The 21,809-nt window shown below is 46.8% G+C and overlaps 2 protein-coding genes across 2 annotated transcripts in view; one reads left to right on the top strand and one right to left on the bottom strand.

Moving 5' to 3' along the window:
• Positions 1 to 21,809, top strand: part of LOC124024914 (centromere protein P) — a 197,557-nt gene that overhangs the window by 42,393 nt on the left and 133,355 nt on the right. The window lies entirely within an intron of this gene.
• On the bottom strand, positions 1,715 to 19,846 carry ogna (osteoglycin, paralog a). The gene is made up of 6 exons (XM_046338658.1): positions 19,533 to 19,846; positions 9,835 to 9,940; positions 8,035 to 8,199; positions 5,817 to 6,019; positions 3,665 to 3,757; positions 1,715 to 2,616 (listed from the first exon to the last, which is right to left on the bottom strand). The coding sequence occupies exons 1-6, from the start codon at positions 19,653 to 19,655 to the stop codon at positions 2,446 to 2,448; spliced, it is 861 nt and encodes a 286-aa protein (XP_046194614.1). The 5' UTR covers positions 19,656 to 19,846; the 3' UTR covers positions 1,715 to 2,445.

Below are 21,809 nucleotides of genomic sequence, written 5' to 3' on the forward strand. Positions count from 1 at the left end.
TAATTGGGATCCATAATGAATACAAATATACCCATTATATCACTTGTATATACACTGAGTGTATATTAAATCACCTTCCTAATACTGAGTTGAACCACCCCACTGGGGGATGGACTCTGTAGTGTAAGGTGTCCAAAGCGTTCCACAGGGATGCTGGCCCAGGTTGACTCCAGTGCTTCCCCACAGTTGTGTCAAGTTGGTTGGATGTCCTTTAGGTGGTGGACCATTCTGGATACACATGGGAAACTGTTGAGTGTGAAAAAACCCAGCAGCGTTGCAGTTCTTGACACAAACCGGTGCGCCTGACACCTACTATCATACCCCGTTCAAAGGCACTTAAAGTTGTTGTCTTGCCCGTTCACCTTCTGAATGGTACACATACACAATCCATGTCTCAGTTGTCTCAAGGTTTAAATATCCTTCTTTAACCAGGTCTCCTCCCCTTTAACCAGGTCTCCTCCCCTTTAACCAGGTCTCCTCCCCTTTAACCAGGTCTCCTCCCCTTTAACCAGGTCTCCTCCCCTTTAACCAGGTTTCCTCCCCTTTAACCAGGTCTCCTCCCCTTCATCTACACTGATTTTGAAGTGGATTTAACAGGTGACATCCAGTAAGGGATCATATATTTCACCTGGTCAGTCTGTCATGGAAAGAGCAGGTGTTCTTAATGTTTTGTCCATTCAGTGTCCCATAACTACTACGTGAAATAGTCTGATCCTAATCCTACACAGTAGGATCCAGTCATTTGCCTTCAGCTTCTGGCTGGTAGGCTGGCAGGTAATTTACGATTGTTCCCATATTGTCTGGTAGATAATGAATGATTTTGAAGAGCGTGCGTGTGTCTGTGCGTGTGTCTGTGCGTGTGTCTGCGCGTGTGTCTGCGCGTGTGTCTGCGCGTGTGTCTGCGCGTGTGTCTGCGCGTGTGTCTGCGCGTGTGTCTGCGCGTGGGTGGGTGGGTGTGGGTGCGTGTGGGTGTGGGTGCGTGTGGGTGTGGGTGCGTGTGGGTGTGGGTGCGGGTGCGTGTGGGTGCGGGTGCGTGTGGGTGCGGGTGCGTGTGGGTGCGGGTGCGTGTGGGTGTGTGTGCGTGTGTGTGGGTGTGTGTGCGTGGGTGTGTGTGTGTGTGTGTGCGCGTGTGGGTGTGCGTGCGTGTGGGTGCGGGTGGGTGCGTGTGAGTGCGGGTGCGTGTGGGTGTGGGTGCGTGCGTGTGGGTGTGTGTGCATGTGCGTGTGGGTGTGTGTGCGTGTGCGCGTGTGGGTGTGTGTGTGTGTGTGCGCGTGTGGGTGTGCGTGTGCGTGAGAGAGCGATCTGCAAGCATGTTTTATATCAGGACTCTAATGAAAGATCTGAAATCCAAACTGCATATGGAAACCATTCTCCTACTGGAGGATGTAGCGGTCGTGTTGCCAAGTTGGCTGCAGGAACAACAGCAACCCAGTTTCTCCACATGTGCTGAAACCCGTAGATATTTGCTTCTCTTGCAGTTAACAGTTTGTTGTTTTATTTTTGGAAAATATATATTTTTTAGTTTTGTTGTTTCGTTGACTATCTTGGATACGTCAAAGCAGAGTTTCATTTAATTTGTATTAAAATATTTAAAAAATCAGCTGAAGTCTTAAACACTTAAAAAAAAAAAGTCGACATCATATTTGTTTATTTACATAAGTAATAATTCCTAAAATGAGTAATTATGATTGAAAGAAAAGGACTTAACGCCTCCTCATTTGACCATTTTTAATATCAAAGCTTACGATGTTGTGAGCACAGGCACATTAGTTTCACATCACTATATACGTATTTCAAAGATATATATTTTCTCATCAACTTCTACTTGAGTTGTTAAGTTAGGAACCAGTTTACATGAAAGTCATTCACAGAATTCGGAGGAAAGCCAAAAAGCTTGACTCAACGTTTAAAAAAAAAGAAGAAAAAAGTCAAACACAAACGCAAAAGCAAACATCCAAAGAAACGTTTTTTACAAACTTACAAACAAACTTTCTTCCCTTGGCTGATTTGGTCTTGGAACATAACTTGAACAAATACAAATGTAAAATAACCTTTTTTTTATAAATCAGAAAACAGGCGATCCGCTCAAAGCCTTGTAGTCAACGTTGGCCTAGCTTCCTAACATGAGATTACTAACATATCAATCCCGGCCGCTAGTCTTCTGAAAGAGACCGAGAAAGACACAATTTTACAGAAGAACATTCAGAACATAAATGGAATGTAAATGGTGTAGATTCGTCTTGTCTTTGTCAAAGTAGAATAAGGAATCGTGTTGGATCTATTCATTACATGGCTGTCTATCCGCAACGTTCATAATAACATTTCATCTGACTGTTATACGCCCCTGTAGCAGTTGTATGTCTTTCTATTGAAACCAGGAAGTCCTAATGACGTCAGAACGGAAGACCTCTTCCCCCCCCCCCCCTCCAAGGGAGTTTAGTCTGTCTAGTGGTACTGTCCGACGGGGAGAGACTTGAGGCAGGTGAAGCTGTCGGGGTACTTGGACAGCAGCACTGGGTTCCCATCCAACCTCACCTCCATCAGGTTGGGTCTGATGTAGTACGTGTTGTTGCCCTTGCAGAACGTCTCGGAGCTGATATCCGTGATGTTGTTGTTCTGTATGGTAGAGAGAAGATGGAAGACCAAAGTTAGAATCATGATTACTCTCATGACCCTCCGATGGTGCCAGCAAAAACTATTTGGGTCAAGCTGTCTGGATTGGGAGTCGCAGTCTGGATTGGGAGTCGCAGTCTGGATTGGGAGTCGCAGTCTGGATTGGGAGTCGCAGTCGGGATTGGGAGTCGCAGTCGGGATTGGGAGTCGCAGTCGGGATTGGGAGTCGCAGTCGGGATTGGGAGTCGCAGTCGGGATTGGGAGTCGCAGTCGGGATTGGGAGTCGCAGTCGGGATTGGGAGTCGCAGTCGGGATTGGGAGTCGCAGTCGCGATTGGGAGTCGCAGCCGCGATTGGGAGTCGCAGCCGCGATTGGGAGTCGCAGCCGGGATTGGGAGTCGCAGCCGGGATTGGGAGTCGCAGCCGGGATTGGGAGTCGCAGCCGGGATTGGGAGTCGCAGCCGGGATTGGGAGTCGCAGCCGGGATTGGGAGTCGCAGCCGGGATTGGGAGTCGCAGCCGGGATTGGGAGTCGCAGCCGGGATTGGGAGTCGCAGCCGGGATTGGGAGTCGCAGCCGGGATTGGGAGTCGCAGCCGGGATTGGGAGTCGCAGCCGGGATTGGGAGTCGCAGCCGGGATTGGGAACCGCAGCCGGGATTGGGAACCGCAGCCGGGATTGGGAACCGCAGCCGGGATTGGGAACCGCAGCCGGGATTGGGAACCGCAGCCGGGATTGCGAACCGCAGCCGGGATTGCGAACCGCAGCCGGGATTGCGAACCGCAGCCGGGATTGCGAACCGCAGTCGGGATTGCGAACCGCAGTCGGGATTGCGAACCGCAGTCGGGATTGCGAACCGCAGTCGGGATTGCGAACCGCAGTCGGATTTCGAGTCGCACAATTCTGGGAACTTTCCCAAAGTTCTCATGTTTATCAGAAATCCCATTTCAGAGGATTCCCGTCGAAATCACGAGGACGTAAGTAGAGAGGGACTCCTCCCAATTTCGTAGCCTCTAAGCAGAAGTCAAGACCGTCATCACTGCGTGGTACCGACCTGCAGATGGACAATGCGGACGCTCTGCGGGATCACTGGTACAGCCTCCAGCGCATTGTCTCCCAGAAACAGGTTGATCAGCTTCTCCAGTTTCTGTATGGTGGAAACAACGACATCAAAATAAACAGCATACAGTGCCTTGCAAAAGTGGATTTCATCACGTTATTGTGTTACAAAGTGGGATTAAAATGGATTTAATTGTAACGATCTACACTAAATATTCTGTAATGTCAAAGTGGGATTAAAATGGATTTAATTATAACGATCTACACTAAATATTCTGTAATGTCAAAGTGGGATTAAAATGGATTTAATTATAACGATCTACACTAAATATTCTGTAATGTCAAAGTGGGATTAAAATGGATTTAATTATAACGATCTACACTAAATATTCTGTAATGTCAAAGTGGGATTAAAATGGATTTAATTATAACGATCTACACTAAATATTCTGTAATGTCAAAGTGGGATTAAAATGGATTTAATTATAACGATCTACACTAAATATTCTGTAATGGATTTTTTTTCTTCTCTAAATTAAATAACAAATGGATAACTAAATATAGTAACTATTCAGTTTTCAGACAATCCTAAAATTAGTTCAGGAGAAAAATGTGACTTAACAAATCACATCATAATAAATGACATGAAGTCACCGTGTGAAATAGTAGTGTTGACTTGATTTTATTTTGGAATGACTTAACCCTTCCTCTGTCCACCATACATACAACATCTGTCAGGTCCCTCGGTCAAGTAGTGAATTTCAAGCACAGATTCAACTACAAAGACCAGGAAGCTTTTTGAAAGCCTCATAAAGAAGGGTAGTGATTGGTAGATGGGGGGGGGCATTGTATATCTATTTAAGCACGGCCAAGTTAATAGTTGTTAAACCACCCAGAAACATCAACGGTACCGTCGACCTTCTGAACTGAGCTGCAGGACAGCAAGGTAACCGCTCAGGGAGGTCACCATGAGGTCATTTGAGGATTTTAAAACAGCTGCAGATCAATGGCTGTGATGGGAGAACTGAGGATGGATCAATAACATTGTAGTGACTCCACAATATTGGCTTAGTAATGATACAAATACACAGAAATAAATATTCCAAAACATGCAACAAGGTACTAAAGTAATACTGGGGAAAAACACACAGCAAAGGAATAGTTTTTTGGCCTAAAAGCAAAGCCTCCACATCACTGAGTAACTGCCTGTTTAATTTCAAGCATGGTGGTGGCTGCATCATGGGATGGGTATGCTTGACATCGACAAGGACTAGGGAGTTTTTCAGGATAAAAATAAAGGAGATTGGGCTAAGTACAGCCAAAATCCTATTGGAAAACCTGCTTCAGTCTCCTTTACACCAGCGTCTGTGAGAGGAATTCAACTTTCAGGTGTACAATAACCAACAACTAAGCCAAATCTACCCTGGAGTTGCTTACCAAGAAGACATTGAATGTTCCTCATTGGCCAAGTTTGTTTTGACTTAAATCGGCTTGAAAATCTATGGCAAGACCGTCCAGCCATGATCCCCCATCATCTTGAAAGAGCTTGGAAGAATTGTGAAAAGAATAATGGTCAAATATATCACAATCCAGACTAAACCAAGAAGACAGCTGCAGTCAATGCCATTGACTCATGGAGCTGAGTACATATGCAGCCACTATGTTTTTTGTTATAAAAGGTTTTATATTATATATATACTGTATAAATTATATATAAAAAAAATATATAAATTATATATATAAAAAGTATATAAATTATATGAAAATTATATATATAAATATAAAAAATAGATATATATATAAAAATGATATATTTACAAAATATATATATTTCTTCAGAATTTGACTAGAGAGTATTTTGTGCAGATTGTTGGCAAAAAAAATGGCAATTCGCAGAATTTGAATCCCAACATGTAATGCAAAAAACAGGTGAAGAAATCCAAGGGGTCGAGGGGGAGGGGGGGTTGTCCTGGCAACGCTCAAATCAGCCACCGAATGTGCCTCAGTCAAGCACCTAAGGTACATAGACATTATCACACAATGTTTTGAACAATGTCATGCCTTGACAAAGACCTATCGGGGTGAAATAAATGCATTCAATTAAAGCAGCCAGGAATCTATTTGTATTTCATGTCCTTTCATTGTACCTTGAAGGCGTTGGCCTTGACCCCTTTGGTTTTGAGCCGGTTGTGGTTGGCGTTGAAGGTGGTGAGCTTGCCGGGCAGCATGGGTAGCTTGACAAGTTGGTTCTCAGCCAAATTGAGTTCCTCCAGCAGGGTCAGCTTAGAGAACGCTCCTTCCTCAATCTCCGAGATCAGGTTCCCCGTTAGGTCGATTCTCTTCAGAGTCACTGAGGAAGAAACACCCCCCCCCCCCCCCAAAAAAACCTAGAATTATAATGTAAGTTAGATCTGATTTTTACTCAATCTATATTTAGAATAAACCCACGTCGGGTGGATTCTCTTCAGAGTCATAATGTATTAGAACTTAATTGTCCATTTTGGAGGTTACAAACTGCAGTATTGTTGTTTTCTGTAACACAACACTAAGCTATAGGCCGAGCTCTCATAGATCAAGTGAGTTACGCAATATTTAGATTTGTTCTGCCCACATGTCAGACACACGGAGGATTTGACCGTCTTCCTTCTGACAGTTAGGCCTTTTAAACTTCTGCGTTCTAAATGTCAAGACAAGATGAAGACCTGGAAGAGTTTGCCCCAAAAAATTACATCTCGTCAGCTTTTAAATCTAGCTGTGTTTTTACTTATATCAGTGGAGGGCCGGGCCTGGTGGGGGGCCTGGAGGGCCGGGCCTGGAGGAAGCTTGGAGGGCCGGGCCTGGAGGGGAGCCTGGAGGGAGGGCCTGGAGGGGAGCCTGGAGGGCCGGGCCTGGAGGGAACCTGGAGGGGAGCCTGGAGGGAGGGCCTGGAGGGGCGGGCCTGGATGGGGGCCTAGAGGGCCGGGCCTGGAGGGGTGCCTGGAGGGCCGGGCCTGGAGGGGTGCCTGGAGGGCCGGGCCTGGAGGGGTGCCTGGAGGGCCGGCCTGGAGGGGAGCCTGGAGGGCCGGGCTTGGAGGGGGGCCTGGAGGAAGCTTGGAGGGGGGCCTGGAGGAAGCTTGGAGGGCGAGCCTGGAGGGCCGGGCCTGGAGGGGGGCCTGGAGGAAGCTTGGAGGGGTGCTTGGAGGGGAGCCTGGAGGGCCGGGCCTGGAGGGGGGCCTGGAGGAAGCTTGGAGGGGTGCTTGGAGGGGAGCCTGGAGGGCCGGGCCTGGAGGAAGCTTGGAGGGGGTTCTGGGGGGGAGCCTGGAGGGGCCCGCATAACATCCACTAATATATCCACCATATGTCTACCGACCCTCCAAAAATGTTTATTTATCTTTATTTCTTCATTTCCTGAATGAATTTTCCTCAACATGGTTGTCTCCCAGCTAGTGTATTAGGGAGACTGTGTGAAAAATGTTAGAGAAGACAGCAAGCCAAAGGAAACCTGAAAGCCAGAATCACCTAGCAAAGTACTGTACATTTTCCCAAAGATCCCAGGTTTCTACCCCAGTTGAAGTGGTATCTGGATTCTCAAGGTGTAATGAGCAGGCAGGAAATTAGGAATCAACTAGGAATCATTCAACCCGGGATATCTGGAGAACCCATGTTTCCCTGGATGTTCACCCCCCCCCCCTACCGATATCTGGAGAACCCATGTTTCCCTGGATGTTCACCCCCCCCTACCGATATCTGGAGAACCCATGTTTCCCTGGATGTTCATCCCCCTACCGATATCTGGAGAACCCATGTTTCCCTAGATGTTCATCCCCCCTACCGATATCTGGAGAACCCATGTTTCCCTGGATGTTCACCCCCCCCTACCGATATCTGGAGAACCCATGTTTCCCTGGATGTTCACCCCCCCCCACCGATATCTGGAGAACCCATGTTTCCCTGGATGTTCACCCCCCTACCGATATCTGGAGAACCCATGTTTCCCTGGATGTTCACCCCCCCCTACCGATATCTGGAGAACCCATGTTTCCCTGGATGTTCACCCCCCTACCGATATCTGGAGAACCCATGTTTCCCTGGATGTTCACCCCCTACCGATATCTGGAGAACCCATGTTTCCCTGGATGTTCACCCCCCCCTACCGATATCTGGAGAACCCATGTTTCCCTGGATGTTCATCCCCCCTACCGATATCTGGAGAACCCATGTTTCCCTGGATGTTCATCCCCCCTACCGATATCTGGAGAACCCATGTTTCCCTGGATGTTCACCCCCCTACCGATATCTGGAGAACCCATGTTTCCCTGGATGTTCACCCCCCCCCCTACCGATATCTGGAGAACCCATGTTTCCCTGGATGTTCACCCCCCCTACCGATATCTGCGAAGTCTTTATTGGTGATCTTCTTGATCTTGTTATAGCGGGCGTAGAAGTAGGCAGTCTCCTTGGGCAGGGTTGGCACAGCAGTCATCTCAGGAACAACTTCCTCACAGTACACAGACCCGGTCAGACACACACACAGCAGGCATGTGGGCAGCTCTGGAGACACAGTACACAGAGCCGGTCAGACACACACACAGCAGGCATGTGGGCAGCTCTGAAGACACAGAACACAGAGCCGGTCAGACACACACACAGCAGGCATGTGGGCAGCTCTGGAGACACAGAATTCATTTAATTGTTTATTTGATTTTGATTTGGATGTCTCAAGCCTTACGGCCTATAAGTAAGGCATCATATTATCATTCTCTCTTTTTATAGAATACTTCTGAAATGATTTATTCATTTACAATAGCACTGGCTATGGTTGTCTAAACTGTCCACATTTAGGGTGTGTTAGCTTAACAACGTGGTCAATGCTCCTCTAGAAGCCAAGTCCTGGTAGCCCAGATATTATGGCTCTAGAAGCCAAGTCCTGGTAGCCCAGATATCATGTCTCTAGAAGCCAAGTCTTGGTAGCCCAGATATCATGTCTCTAGAAGCCAAGTCTTGGTAGCCCAGATATCATGGCTCTAGAAGCCAAGTCTTGGTAGCCCAGATATCATGGCTCTAGAAGCCAAGTCTTGGTAGCCCAGGTATCATGGCTCTAGAAGCCAAGTCCTGGTAGACCAGATAGCATGGCTCTAGAAGCCAAGTCTTGTTAGCCCAGATATCATGGCTCTAGAAGCCAAGTCCTGGTAGCCCAGATATCATGGCTCTAGAAGCCAAGTCTTGGTAGCCCAGATATCATGTCTCTAGAAGCCAAGTCTTGGTAGCCCAGATATCATGGCTCTAGAAGCCAAGTCGTGGTAGCCCAGATATCATGGCTCTAGAAGCCAAGTCGTGGTAGCCCAGGTATCATGGCTCTAGAAGCCAAGTCCTGGTAGACCAGATATCATGGCTCTAGAAGCCAAGTCCTGGTAGCCCAGATATCATAGGGGCCTCTGTTACTATAATGGAGGATATAGCCAAGTCCTGGTGGCCCAGATATCATAGGGGCCTCTGTTACTATAATGGAGGATATAGCCAAGTAGGGAGGTTTCTCTCCTCTAAGTAATGCTTTTAAAAAGCTCAGCTGCTGCCTGCTGTATAGAGTAGACAACATGGTCCTGAGCAGAACTGGGTTAAATATACTAGGACACTGGAGAGGAGGCAGGGAGGGAGGGAGGGAAGGAGAGTAGGAGAGGAGGCAGTGAGAGGTAGGAGAGGAGGCAGTGAGAGGTAGGAGAGGAGGCAGGGAAGGGGGCAAGGAGGGTAGGAGAGGAGGCAGGGAAGGAGGGTAGGAGAGGAGGCAGGGAAGGAGGCAGGGAGGGAAGGAGGGTAGGAGAAGAGGCAAGGAGGGAGTGGAGGAGGCAGGGAGAGGTAGGAGAGAAGGCAGGGAAGGAGGAGAGGAGGCAGGGAGGGTAGGAGAGGAGGGGAAGGAGGGTAGGAGAGGAGGCAGGGAAGGAGGGTTGGAGAGGAGGCAGGGAAGGAGGGTTGGAGAGGAGGCAGGGAGGGAGGGAAGAAGGGTAGGAGAGGGGGCAGGGAAGGAGGGTAGGAGGGGAGGCAGAGAGCGGTAGGGAGGCGGGGAGAGGTAGTAGTGAGAGGCAGGGAGGGAGGTTAGGAGAGTTAGAAGTGGGAGGGAGGGTAGGAGAGGAGGCAGGGAGAGGTAAGGAGGGAGGGTAGGAGAAGAGGCAGGTAGAACTGCTGTCTTACCCAAGGCGTCACCCCCCTCAGCTGGGGCGTTGTCTGGTTCATCAGCAGCCAGGAAGACCATGCTGGAGTCATAGTCCTCTCCCAGCCACAACGCTGCTGCCTCTCTCTAGTGGAGGATAGAGTCACACTGTTAGGATCAACACTGTAGAGTCACACTGTTAGGATTAACACTGTAGAGTAACACTGTAGAGTAACGCTGTTAGGATTAACACTGTAGAGTAGTACTGTTTGGGGTAACACTGTAGAGTAACACTGTTAGGATTAACACTGTAGAGTCACACTGTTAGGATTAACACTGTAGAGTCACACTATTAGGATTAACACTGTAGAGTCATACTGTTAGGATTAACACTGTAGAGTAACACTGTAGAGTAACACTATAGAGTCACACTGTTAGGATTAACACTGTAGAGTAACACTATAGAGTAACACTGTAGAGTCACACTGTTAGGATTAACACTGTAGAGTAACACTATAGAGTAACACTGTAGAGTAACACTGAGTAACACTGTAGAGTAACACTATAGAGTAACACTGTAGAGTCACACTGTTAGGATTAACACTGTAGAGTAACACTATAGAGTAACACTGTAGAGTCACACTGTTAGGATTAACACTGTAGAGTAACACTATAGAGTAACACTGTAGAGTCATACTGTTAGGATTAACACTGTAGAGTAACACTAGAGTAACACTGTAGAGTCACACTGTTAGGATTAACACTGTAGAGTAACACTATAGAGTAACACTGTAGAGTCATACTGTTAGGATTAACACTGTAGAGTAACACTAGAGTAACACTGTAGAGTCACACTGTTAGGATTAACACTGTAGAGTAACACTATAGAGTAACACTGTAGAGTAACACTGTAGAGTCACACTGTTAGGATTAACACTGTAGAGTAACACTATAGAGTAACACTATAGAGTAACACTGTAGAGTAGTACTGTTTGGGGTAACACTGTCGAGTCATACTGTTAGGATTAACACTGTAGAGTGACACTGTAGAGTGACACTGTAGAGTGACACTGTAGAGTGACACTGTAGAGTAGTACTGTTTGGGGTAACACTGTAGAGTAACACTGTAGAGTAACGCACACAGGGATCAGGGATTCAGGGCCTGGTTTCCGATAGCGACAGAATTTAGGCTTACAAGTGTTTAAACGATGCATCTTTCCTACAACGGCCTGAAGATGTACCGTGCGTTTTTCCAGAACACCACGGAGAGGGAACGGCCACTAAGTGCGTAGTTTATTCAAATGTTTACCCAATATATCCCAGATTTGGCCCATGAAATATGTTACGAATAGGCCTATAGCTTTTACTCGTTGACTTAGTAGTCATCTCGGTTTTTAATGAGAAGTTTTTCAATTGCAAAGACATGGGCAAGTTTTGTATTCGAAGTCAACGTTGTTTTTTGTTTAACGTTTACGCCGTCACAGAGAGACGGATTAACCATGTTGATTCTAGGTTTAACAGAGATCTTCTTTTGTATTAAAGTGACGCGGGAGGTATAAAAAAATAAATATTTAAAAAAGGCATCTTAACTTCGCTGTTCTACAAGTGGTTACGTTAGATTACGAGCCTCAGACCACTTTGCGATCGATTTTTACGAGCGTTTTTCAAGTGCAAAGTTAATGAAAAAAAAAAGTTTTTTCAAGTGTTTACCTTGGAGATTTAACAGTGCTCCTACGAATGTTCTAAGGAAGAACTCGGTCTTAAAATGTTTTTGAGAAACCAGGCTTTGGGCAGTAAACACGTGCAACTCAATTTTCAGTTCATATGGTACTTTTTGCAGCAAGTAGACTAACCCGTGAAGACAAGGCAGTTATTCACATATAAGGATGGCCCTTGGCAGGAGGAGAAGGATGGCCCCTTGGCAGGAGGAGAAGGATGGTCCCTTGGTAGGATGAGAAGGATGGTCCCTTGGCAGGATGAGAAGGATGGCCCCTTGGCAGGAGGAGAAGGATGGCCCCTTGGCAGGAGGAGAAGGATGGCCCCTTGGCAGGAGGAGAAGGATGGCCCCTTGGCAGGAGGAGAAGGATGGCCCCTTGGCAGGAGGAGAAGGATGGCCCCTTGGCAGGAGGAGAAGGATGGTCCCATGGCAGGAGGAGAAGGATGGTCCCATGGCAGGAGGAGAAGGATGGTCCCATGGCAGGATGAGAAGGATGGTCCCTTGGCAGGATGAGAAGGATGGTCCCTTGGCAGGATGAGAAGGATGGTCCCTTGGCAGGATGAGAAGGATGGCCCCTTGGCAGGATGAGAAGGATGGCCCCTGGTAGGATGAGAAAGATGGCCCCTTGGCAGGATGAGAAGGATGGCCCCTTGGCAGGATGAGAAGGATGGCCCCCTGGCAGGATGAGAAGGATGGCCCCTTGGTAGGATGAGAAGGATGGCCCCCTGGCAGACAGACCGGGGGAGCTGTTTGTATGGGAGTTCTCTGGACTGGAACGCCAGTTCTGCTCCATTGGGACTGTGTTGGAACGTTACCTAACGTTGTAGGAATGTTTTTAATTTATTTAAGGATTATAAGTAATAGACCTATCCAGTTGGAGACAACATTACATACATTTACAAATGATTGAGGCTAAAAGCAAAATAATACCCAAAGGCTTATTTCCATCGTGATCCTCTTTTGGCAAAAATATGTCAGGTTGGCAAGATTGACACGGTTCACTCCGATTGACACGGCCATTTTTGGCCTCTTGGCGGCAGATAGGAGTTATCTAGACTGGAACCTCCGTTGTCCTCTATTGGAACGTTCCCATTTGTAGCTCCACCCTCGCAGCACACTGATTAATGGGACTGCTGAATGATGTCCATTTTTACCCTCTTGCTTTGTTTGCTCTTTTCCATATTATGTCCATATTATCTTTGATAATTAATATATAATATAATATACGAAGCCTTAAAGAAATAAGGTTCACGAAATCAATAACTTGCTAACATCAGATAACATTCATATATTAGCCATTTCTGAGACTCACTTAGATAATTCCGTTGATACAGCAGTAGCAATACAAGGATATAACATCTATAGAAGAGACAGGAATGCTTATGGGGGAGGTGTTACTGTATATATTCAGGGCCATATCCCTGTAATGCTTCGAGAAGATCTCATGTAACATTTACAGAAGAGACAGGAATGCTTATGGGGGAGGTGTTGCTGTATATATTCAGGGCCATATCCCTGTGATGCTTAGAGAAGATCTCATGTAACATTTACAGAAGAGACAGGAATGCTTATGGCGGAGGTGTTGCTGTATATATTCAGAGCAATATTCCCTGTGATGCTTAGAGAAGATCTCATGTAACATTTACAGAAGAGACAGGAATGCTTATGGGGGAGGTGTTACTGTATATATTCAGGGCCATATCCCTGTAATGCTTCGAGAAGATCTCATGTCAAGTGTTGTGGTTGCAGGTTCACTTGGCACATCTAAAGCTTTATTTTGGGGTGTTGCTATAGGCCACCAAGTGCTAACAGTCAGTATCTAAATAATATGTGTGAAATGCTTGCTAGTCTATGTGATGGAAACAAAGAGGTCTACTTTCTTGGGGATCTGAATATTGACTGGTTTTCATCAAGCTGTCCACTCAAGAGAAAGCTTCTCACTGTAACCAGTGTCTGTAATTTGGTTCAGGGTATTAATCAACCTACCAGGGTGTTTACAAACACCACAGGAACAAATTGGATTGATTAGGAATTGAAAAACAGACTGTTGGAACTGTTAAGGCTCCATGGGATCGATGAGGAATTGAAAAACTGTATGGCTGAAAGAGACGGAGCAAAAGGAGTGGCTAATAAATCTGGCTGCACATCTGATTGGCTGGCTGACTGCAAATTGAGAAATGATGTGACCAAACTCAACAGAAGAATAAGAAACTGTATTATGAAGCTAAGATCAATGATATAAATAATGATGGAATGAAAAGAACTTTAATTAAATGAAATTATTGGTCAGAAAGACAAATTCAACTCCCATCTTTCATCCAATCAGATGGCTTATTCATCACACAACCATTTGATGTTGCCAATTGGCTTTATGATTACTTCATTGGTAGAGGAAATGCCAAGAACAAACACTGTGGGAGAGGTGGAAAAATGATTGTTATCGATCAATAATGACAAACCTCCTGGCATTGACAACTTAGATGGAAAGCTACTGAGGATGGTGGCTGACTCTATAGCCACTCCTATCTGTCATATCTTTAATCTGAGTCTAGAGGAAAGTCTTTGTCCTCAGGCCTGGAGGGAAGCCAAAGTCACTCCGCTACCCAAGAGTGGTACAGCATCCTTTATTGGTTCTAACAGCAGACCTATCAGCTTGCTGCCAGCTCTTAGCAAACTGTTGGGGAAAAAATGGTGTTTGACCAAATACAAAGCTATTTGCCTCTAAACAAATTAACAGACTTTGAGCATGCTTTTAGACCGGGGGTCTTCTCACTGTCTTTAGACCAGGGGTCTTCTCACTGTCTTTAGACCGGGGGTCTTCTCACTGTCTTTAGACCGGGTGTCTTCTCACTGTCTTTAGACCCGGGGTCTTCTCACTGTCTTTAGACCGGGGGTCTTCTCACTGTCTTTAGACCGGGGGTCTTCTCACTGTCTTTAGACCGGGGTCTTCTCACTGTCTTTAGACCGGGGTCTTCTCACTGTCTTTAGACCGGGTGTCTTCTCACTGTCTTTAGACCCGGGGTCTTCTCACTGTCTTTAGACCGGGGGTCTTCTCACTGTCTTTAGACCGGGGGTCTTCTCACTGTCTTTAGACCAGGGGTCTTCTCACTGTCTTTAGACCAGGGGTCTTCTCACTGTCTTTAGACCAGGGGTCTTTTCACTGTCTTTAGACCAGGGGTCTTCTCACTGTCTTTAGACCAGGAGTCTTTTCACTGTCTTTAGACCAGGAGTCTTTTCACTGTCTTTAGACCGGGGGTCTTCTCACTGTCTTTAGACCGGGGGTCTTCTGACTGTCTTTAGACCGGGGGTCTTTTCACTGTCTTTAGACCGGGGGTCTTCTCACTTTCTTTAGACCGGGGGTCTTCTCACTTTCTTTAGACCGGGGGTATTTTCACTGTCTCCAGGTCGAGAAGGAAGTGTACAGTATTTTGCAGAGCCATGAGTGCATGGAACTCCCCTCATAGTTATATTTTTCGTTTTTATTTAACCTTTTTATTTAACTAGGCAAGTCAGTTAAGAACAAATTCTTCTTTACAACGTTCAGGGGCAGACCGACTGATTTTTACCTTGTCACCTCGGGGATCCAGCAACCTTTCGGTTACTGGCCCAACGCTCTAACCACTAGGCTACCTGTCGATTTGTTTATATAGCGCAAGTGAACAGCAAGTCTGGTTTCAAAGCAACAAATAAAGCAACACCTCTCCCCCATGTGACCTACTGGTTGTGTGTGTGTACTGACATGTGACCTACTGGTTGTGTGTGTGTACTGACATGTGACCTACTGGTTGTGTGTACTGACATGTGACCTACTGGTTGTGTGTACTGACATGTGACCTACTGGTTGTGTGTGTACTGACATGTGATCTACTGGTTGTGTGTACTGACATGTGACCTACTGGTTGTGTGTGTGTACTGACATGTGACCTACTGGTTGTGTGTGTGTACTGACATGTGACCTACTGGTTGTGTGTATGTACTGACATGTGACCTACTGGTTGTGTGTATGTACTGACATGTGACCTACTGGTTGTGTGTATGTACTGACATGTGACCTACTGGTTGTGTGTATGTACTGACATGTGACCTACTGGTTGTGTGTGTGTGCTGACATGTGACCTACTGGTTGTGTGTACTGACATGTGACCTACTGGTTGTGTGTACTGACATGTGACCTACTGGTTGTGTGTGTGTACTGACATGTGACCTACTGGTTGTGTGTGTGTACTGACATGTGACCTACTGGTTGTGTGTGTGTACTGACATGTGACCTACTGGTTGTGTGTGTGTACTGACATGTGACCTACTGGTTGTGTGTATGTACTGACATGTGACCTACTGGTTGTGTGTGTGTACTGACATGTGACCTACTGGTTGTGTGTATGTACTGACATGTGACCTACTGGTTGTGTGTATGTACTGACATGTGACCTACTGGTTGTGTGTGTGTACTGACATGTGACCTACTGGTTGTCTGTACTGACATGTGATCTACTGGTTGTGTGTGTGTACTGACATGTGACCTACTGGTTGTGTGTATGTACTGACATGTGACCTACTGGTTGTGTGTACTGACATGTGACCTACTGGTTGTGTGTGTGTACTGACATGTGACCTACTGGTTGTCTGTACTGACATGTGATCTACTGGTTGTGTGTGTGTACTGACATGTGACCTACTGGTTGTGTGTACTGACATGTGACCTACTGGTTGTGTGTACTGACATGTGACTTACTGGTTGTGTGTGTGTACTGACATGTGACCTACTGGTTGTGTGTATGTACTGACATGTGACCTACTGGTTGTGTGTATGTACTGACATGTGACCTACTGGTTGTGTGTGTGTACTGACATGTGACCTACTGGTTGTGTGTGTGTACTGACATGTGACCTACTGGTTGTGTGTGTGTACTGACATGTGACCTACTGGTTGTGTGTACTGACATGTGACCTACTGGTTGTGTGTGTGTACTGACATGTGACCTACTAGTTGTGTGTACTGACATGTGACCTACTGGTTGTGTGTACTGACATGTGACCTACTGGTTGTGTGTATGTACTGACATGTGACCTACTGGTTGTGTGTGTGTACTGACATGTGACCTACTGGTTGTGTGTGTGTACTGACATGTGACCTACTAGTTGTGTGTACTGACATGTGACCTACTGGTTGTGTGTACTGACATGTGACCTACTGGTTGTGTGTATGTACTGACATGTGACCTACTGGTTGTGTGTGTGTACTGACATGTGACCTACTGGTTGTGTGTGTGTACTGACATGTGACCTACTGGTTGTGTGTGTGTACTGACATGTGACCTACTGGTTGTGTGTACTGACATGTGACCTACTGGTTGTGTGTGTGTACTGACATGTGACCTACTGGTTGTGTGTACTGACATGTGACCTACTGGTTGTGTGTGTGTACTGACATGTGACCTACTAGTTGTGTGTACTGACATGTGACCTACTGGTTGTGTGTATGTACTGACATGTGACCTACTGGTTGTGTGTGTGTACTGACATGTGACCTACTGGTTGTCTGTACTGACATGTGACCTACTGGTTGTGTGTGTGTACTGACATGTGACCTACTGGTTGTGTGTGTGTACTGACATGTGACCTACTGGTTGTGTGTATGTACTGACATGTGACCTACTGGTTGTGTGTGTGTACTGACATGTGACCTACTGGTTGTGTGTGTGTACTGACATGTGACCTACTGGTTGTGTGTGTGTACTGACATGTGACCTACTGGTTGTGTGTACTGACATGTGACCTACTGGTTGTGTGTGTGTACTGACATGTGACCTACTGGTTGTGTGTGTGTACTGACATGTGACCTACATGTTGTGTGTATGTACTGACATGTGACCTACTGGTTGTGTGTATGTACTGACATGTGACCTACTGGTTGTGTGTATGTACTGACATGTGACCTACTGGTTGTGTGTATGTACTGACATGTGACCTACTGGTTGTGTGTACTGACATGTGACCTACAGGTTGTATGTACTGACATGTGACCTACAGGTTGTATGTACTGACATGTGACCTACAGGTTGTATGTACTGACATGTGACCTACTGGTTGTGTGTACTGACATGTGACCTACAGGTTGTGTGTACTGACATGTGACCTACTGGTTGTGTGTACTGACATGTGACCTACAGGTTGTATGTACTGACATGTGACCTACTGGTTGTGTGTACTGACATGTGACCTACAGGTTGTATGTACTGACATGTGACCTACTGGTTGTGTGTACTGACATGTGACCTACTGGTTGTGTGTACTGACATGTATGTGGAACTGATAGATGTACACACACTACCTGTTCATTTTAAATGTACATTTTCCAGTATTTTGTCTGTGTTTTTCCAGTATTTGTCAGCGCCCATTAAGACTAGCGGTCGCTAATGGGGATCAAAATAAGGTATTTTATTTGAAGTTGTAGGAACATTCCAGGAACGTTAACTGTTTTCTGGGTGAGCCCTAAGATTCGGCCCCTTGGCCACAGGAGGAGTGGGGCCCCTTGGCAACAGGAAGAGTGGGGCCCCTTGGCAACAGGAGGAGCGAGGCCCCTTGGCAACAGGAGGAGCGGGGCCCCTTGGCAACAGGAGGAGCGGGGCCCCTTGGCAACAGGAGGAGCGGGGCCCCTTGGCAACAGGAGGAGCGGGGCCCCTTGGCAACAGGAGGAGCGGGGCCCCTTGGCAACAGGAGGAGCGGGGCCCCTTGGCAACAGGAGGAGCGGGGCCCCTTGGCAACAGGAGGAGCGGGGCCCCTTGGCAACAGGAGGAGCGGGGCCCCTTGGCAGTCAGACCGGGGCTGCTGTTTGGATGTGAGTTCTTCAGACTGGAACCTCCATTGTACTAGAGCAGTGGAGCCTCCTGTAAGCGGCAGCCCCGCCCCTTACTGTGCTGACTAATCATAATCACTGTGTCTGGACTCACTGTGTTTTGACTCACTGTGTCTGGAGCTCTGGGCAGACCGACAGCCCAGCTGTTAGACTGGGGGGGAGAGAGAGGAATTAGACTGGGCCAACGCGCTGGCTCCTTCCCAATGGGAAATGCTTCCAATGAAATGGGACAATAGTTTGATTTCTCAAATAAGGGGAAGAAAAGGTATAACCGGGATTCAAAATTATTTCTGCTTGTAAGAATATGAATTAAAAAGGTGGAACAATGAACCAACTCATGTAATGTACTCAAGTCTTGGTGTAGATCAGTTGTTTACAAGTGAAATTAATAAAACAATGTTTGCATAAAAGAAGAAGCTAGATGTTCAAAGGGAAGTGGATTAATAGATAAATTAATTCAAAGTATATATCACAAATGTTTTTAAGGAAATTGGGTTTGTTTGCCTCGAGTTACATTGTTTGCCTCTAGTTACATTGTTTGCCTCTAGTTACATTGTTTGCCTCTAGTTACATTATTTGCCTCGAGTTACATTATTTGCCTCTAGTTACATTATTTGCCTCTAGTTACATTGTTTGCCTCTAGTTACATTGTTTGCCTCTAGTTACATTGTTTGCCTCTAGTTACATTGTTTGCCTCTAGTTACATTGTTTGCCTCTAGTTACATTGTTTGCCTCTAGTTACATTGTTTGCCTCTAGTTACATTGTTTGCCTCTAGTTACATTGTTTGCCTCTAGTTACATTGTTTGCCTCTAGTTACATTGTTTGCCTCTAGTTACATTGTTTGCCTCTAGTTACATTTACATTGTTTGCCTCTAGTTACATTGTTTGCCTCTAGTTACATTATTTGCCTCTAGTTACACTGATTAAAGATATATTGAATATAAGAAAAATAAGAATGACATCTTATTAAAGAATAATTTTATTAAATAAATCCCAGCTATAACCATGCAAGATGTTTGAAATTACTTGATTTAATCAAACTACGAGCAAACTATATTTGAGTGTATAAGAATTATAACTTATCATTAACCTATTTACTATTGACTTAGTTAGTCATTAATCAATACTAGAAAATACAATGTGATCAAGTCAGTTTATAGCCTACCTTAGACCTCTTTGCTTCCAGATTAGCTTCTCTGTTCAGCAGTACATCCTGTTGTTTCCCAGTTGAGCAGAGCACCCACGGTGATATAAAGGACAAGAGGAATAACACTCTCAGAGTTCCCATCGTGTCCCTGTGTGCGTTTGAACACACCAGGAGCTGCTGGGGCTAGTGGTAGTAGTAGTGGTGGTGGTGGTGGTGGTGGTAGTAGTCGTGGGCTATTTTCTCAGTGGCAGGTTGTGTGTAAAATGTGATCTGTCAAATCAGTATTTAAAGCCTGCACAAGTAGCTTCCAGGCGATTCTTGAAGCACGGGAGAGTTTATGGAACAGACTTTAACTCTTTGGTTGCCAATTCAGAGAAACCTCTTCTCCACGCTGCTGCTGCTGCTAGTCTGGTGGTGCTCTCTGATGCTAGTCTGGTGGTGCTCTCTGATGCTAGTCTGATGGTGCTTTCTGCTGCTAGTCTGGTGGTGCTCTCTGATGCTAGTCTGGTGGTGCTCTCTGATGTTAGTCTGGTGGTGCTCTCTGATGCTAGTCTGGTGGTGCTCTCTGATGCTAGTCTGGTGGTGCTCTATGCTAGTCTGGTGGTGCTCTCTGCTGCTAGTCTGGTGGTGCTCTCTGCTGCTAGTCTGGTGGTGCTCTCTGCTGCTAGTCTGGTGGTGCTCTATGCTAGTCTGGTGGTGCTCTCTGATGCTAGTCTGGTGGTGCTCTCTGATGCTAGTCTGGTGGTGCTCTACGCTGCTAGTCTGATGGTGCTCTCTGATGCTAGTCTGGTGGTGCTCTCTGCTGCTAGTCTGGTGGTGCTCTCTGCTGCTAGTCTGGTGGTGCTTTCTGCTGCTAGTCTGGTGGTGCTCTCTGCTGCTAGTCTGGTGGTGCTCTCTGCTGCTAGTCTGGTGGTGCTCTCTGATGCTAGTCTGGTGGTGCTCTCTGCTGCTGCTAGTCTGGTGGTGCTCTCTGATGCTAGTCTGATGGTGCTCTCTGATGCTAGTCTGGTGGTGCTCTCTGATGCTAGTCTGGTGCTCTCTGATGCTAGTCTGGTGGTGCTCTCTGATGCTAGTCTGGTGGTGCTCTCTGATGCTAGTCTGGTGGTGCTCTCTGATGCTAGTCTGGTGGTGCTCTCTGATGCTAGTCTGGTGGTGCTCTCTGCTGCTAGTCTGGTGGTGCTCTCTGATGCTAGTCTGGTGGTGCTCTCTGATGCTAGTATGGTGGTGCTCTCTGCTGTTAGTCTGGTGCTCTCTGATGCTAGTCTGGTGGTGCTCTCTGATGCTAGTCTGGTGGTGCTCTCTGATGCTAGTCTGGTGGTGCTCTCTGATGCTAGTCTGATGGTGCTCTCTGATGCTAGTCTGGTGGTGCTCTCTGCTGCTAGTCTGATGGTGCTCTCTGATGCTAGTCTGGTGCTCTCTGATGCTAGTCTTGTGGTGCTCTCTGATGCTAGTCTGGTGCTCTCTGATGCTAGTCTGGTGGTGCTCTCTGATGCTAGTCTGGTGGTGCTCTCTGATGCTAGTCTGGTGGTGCTCTCTGATGCTAGTCTGGTGGTGCTCTCTGATGCTAGTCTGGTGGTGCTCTCTGATGCTAGTCTGATGGTGCTTTCTGCTGCTAGTCTGGTGGTGCTCTCTGCTGCTAGTCTGGTGGTGCTCTCTGCTGCTAGTCTGGTGCTCTCTGATGCTAGTCTGGTGGTGCTCTCTGATGCTAGTCTGGTGCTCTCTGATGCTAGTCTGGTGGTGCTCTCTGATGCTAGTCTGGTGGTGCTCTCTGATGCTAGTCTGGTGGTGCTCTCTGATGCTAGTCTGGTGGTGCTCTCTGATGCTAGTCTGGTGGTGCTCTCTGATGCTAGTCTGGTGGTGCTCTCTGATGCTAGTCTGGTGGTGCTCTCTGCTGCTAGTCTGGTGGTGCTCTCTGATGCTAGTGCTAGTCTGGTGGTGCTCTCTGATGCTAGTCTGGTGGTGCTCTCTGCTGCTAGTCTGGTGGTGCTCTCTGATGCTAGTCTGATGGTGCTCTCTGATGCTAGTCTGGTGGTGCTCTCTGATGCTAGTCTGGTGGTGCTCTCTGATGCTAGTCTGGTGGTGCTCTCTGATGCTAGTCTGGTGGTGCTCTCTGATGCTAGTCTGGTGGTGCTCTCTGATGCTAGTCTGGTGGTGCTCTCTGATGCTAGTCTGGTGGTGCTCTCTGATGCTAGTCTGGTGGTGCTCTCTGATGCTAGTCTGGTGGTGCTCTCTGATGCTAGTCTGGTGGTGCTCTCTGCTGTTAGTCTGGTGGTGCTCTATGCTAGTCTGGTGGTG

This window comes from Oncorhynchus gorbuscha, linkage group LG03 (genome assembly GCF_021184085.1).
Source record: "Oncorhynchus gorbuscha isolate QuinsamMale2020 ecotype Even-year linkage group LG03, OgorEven_v1.0, whole genome shotgun sequence".
Taxonomy (NCBI): domain Eukaryota; kingdom Metazoa; phylum Chordata; class Actinopteri; order Salmoniformes; family Salmonidae; genus Oncorhynchus; species Oncorhynchus gorbuscha.

Bases quoted from the DNA above. Each gene is read 5' to 3' on its own strand.
- ogna (XM_046338658.1), bottom strand. From the start codon at position 19,655: ATGGGAACTCTGAGAGTGTTATTCCTCTTGTCCTTTATATCACCGTGG. The intron at 6,020-8,034 runs GTAGGGGGGGTG...TTTCTTCCTCAG, and splicing joins TAAAGACTTCGCAGATATCG to TGACTCTGAAGAGAATCGAC. The intron at 3,758-5,816 runs GTACAATGAAAG...TCCACCATACAG, and splicing joins TCAAGGCCAACGCCTTCAAG to AAACTGGAGAAGCTGATCAA.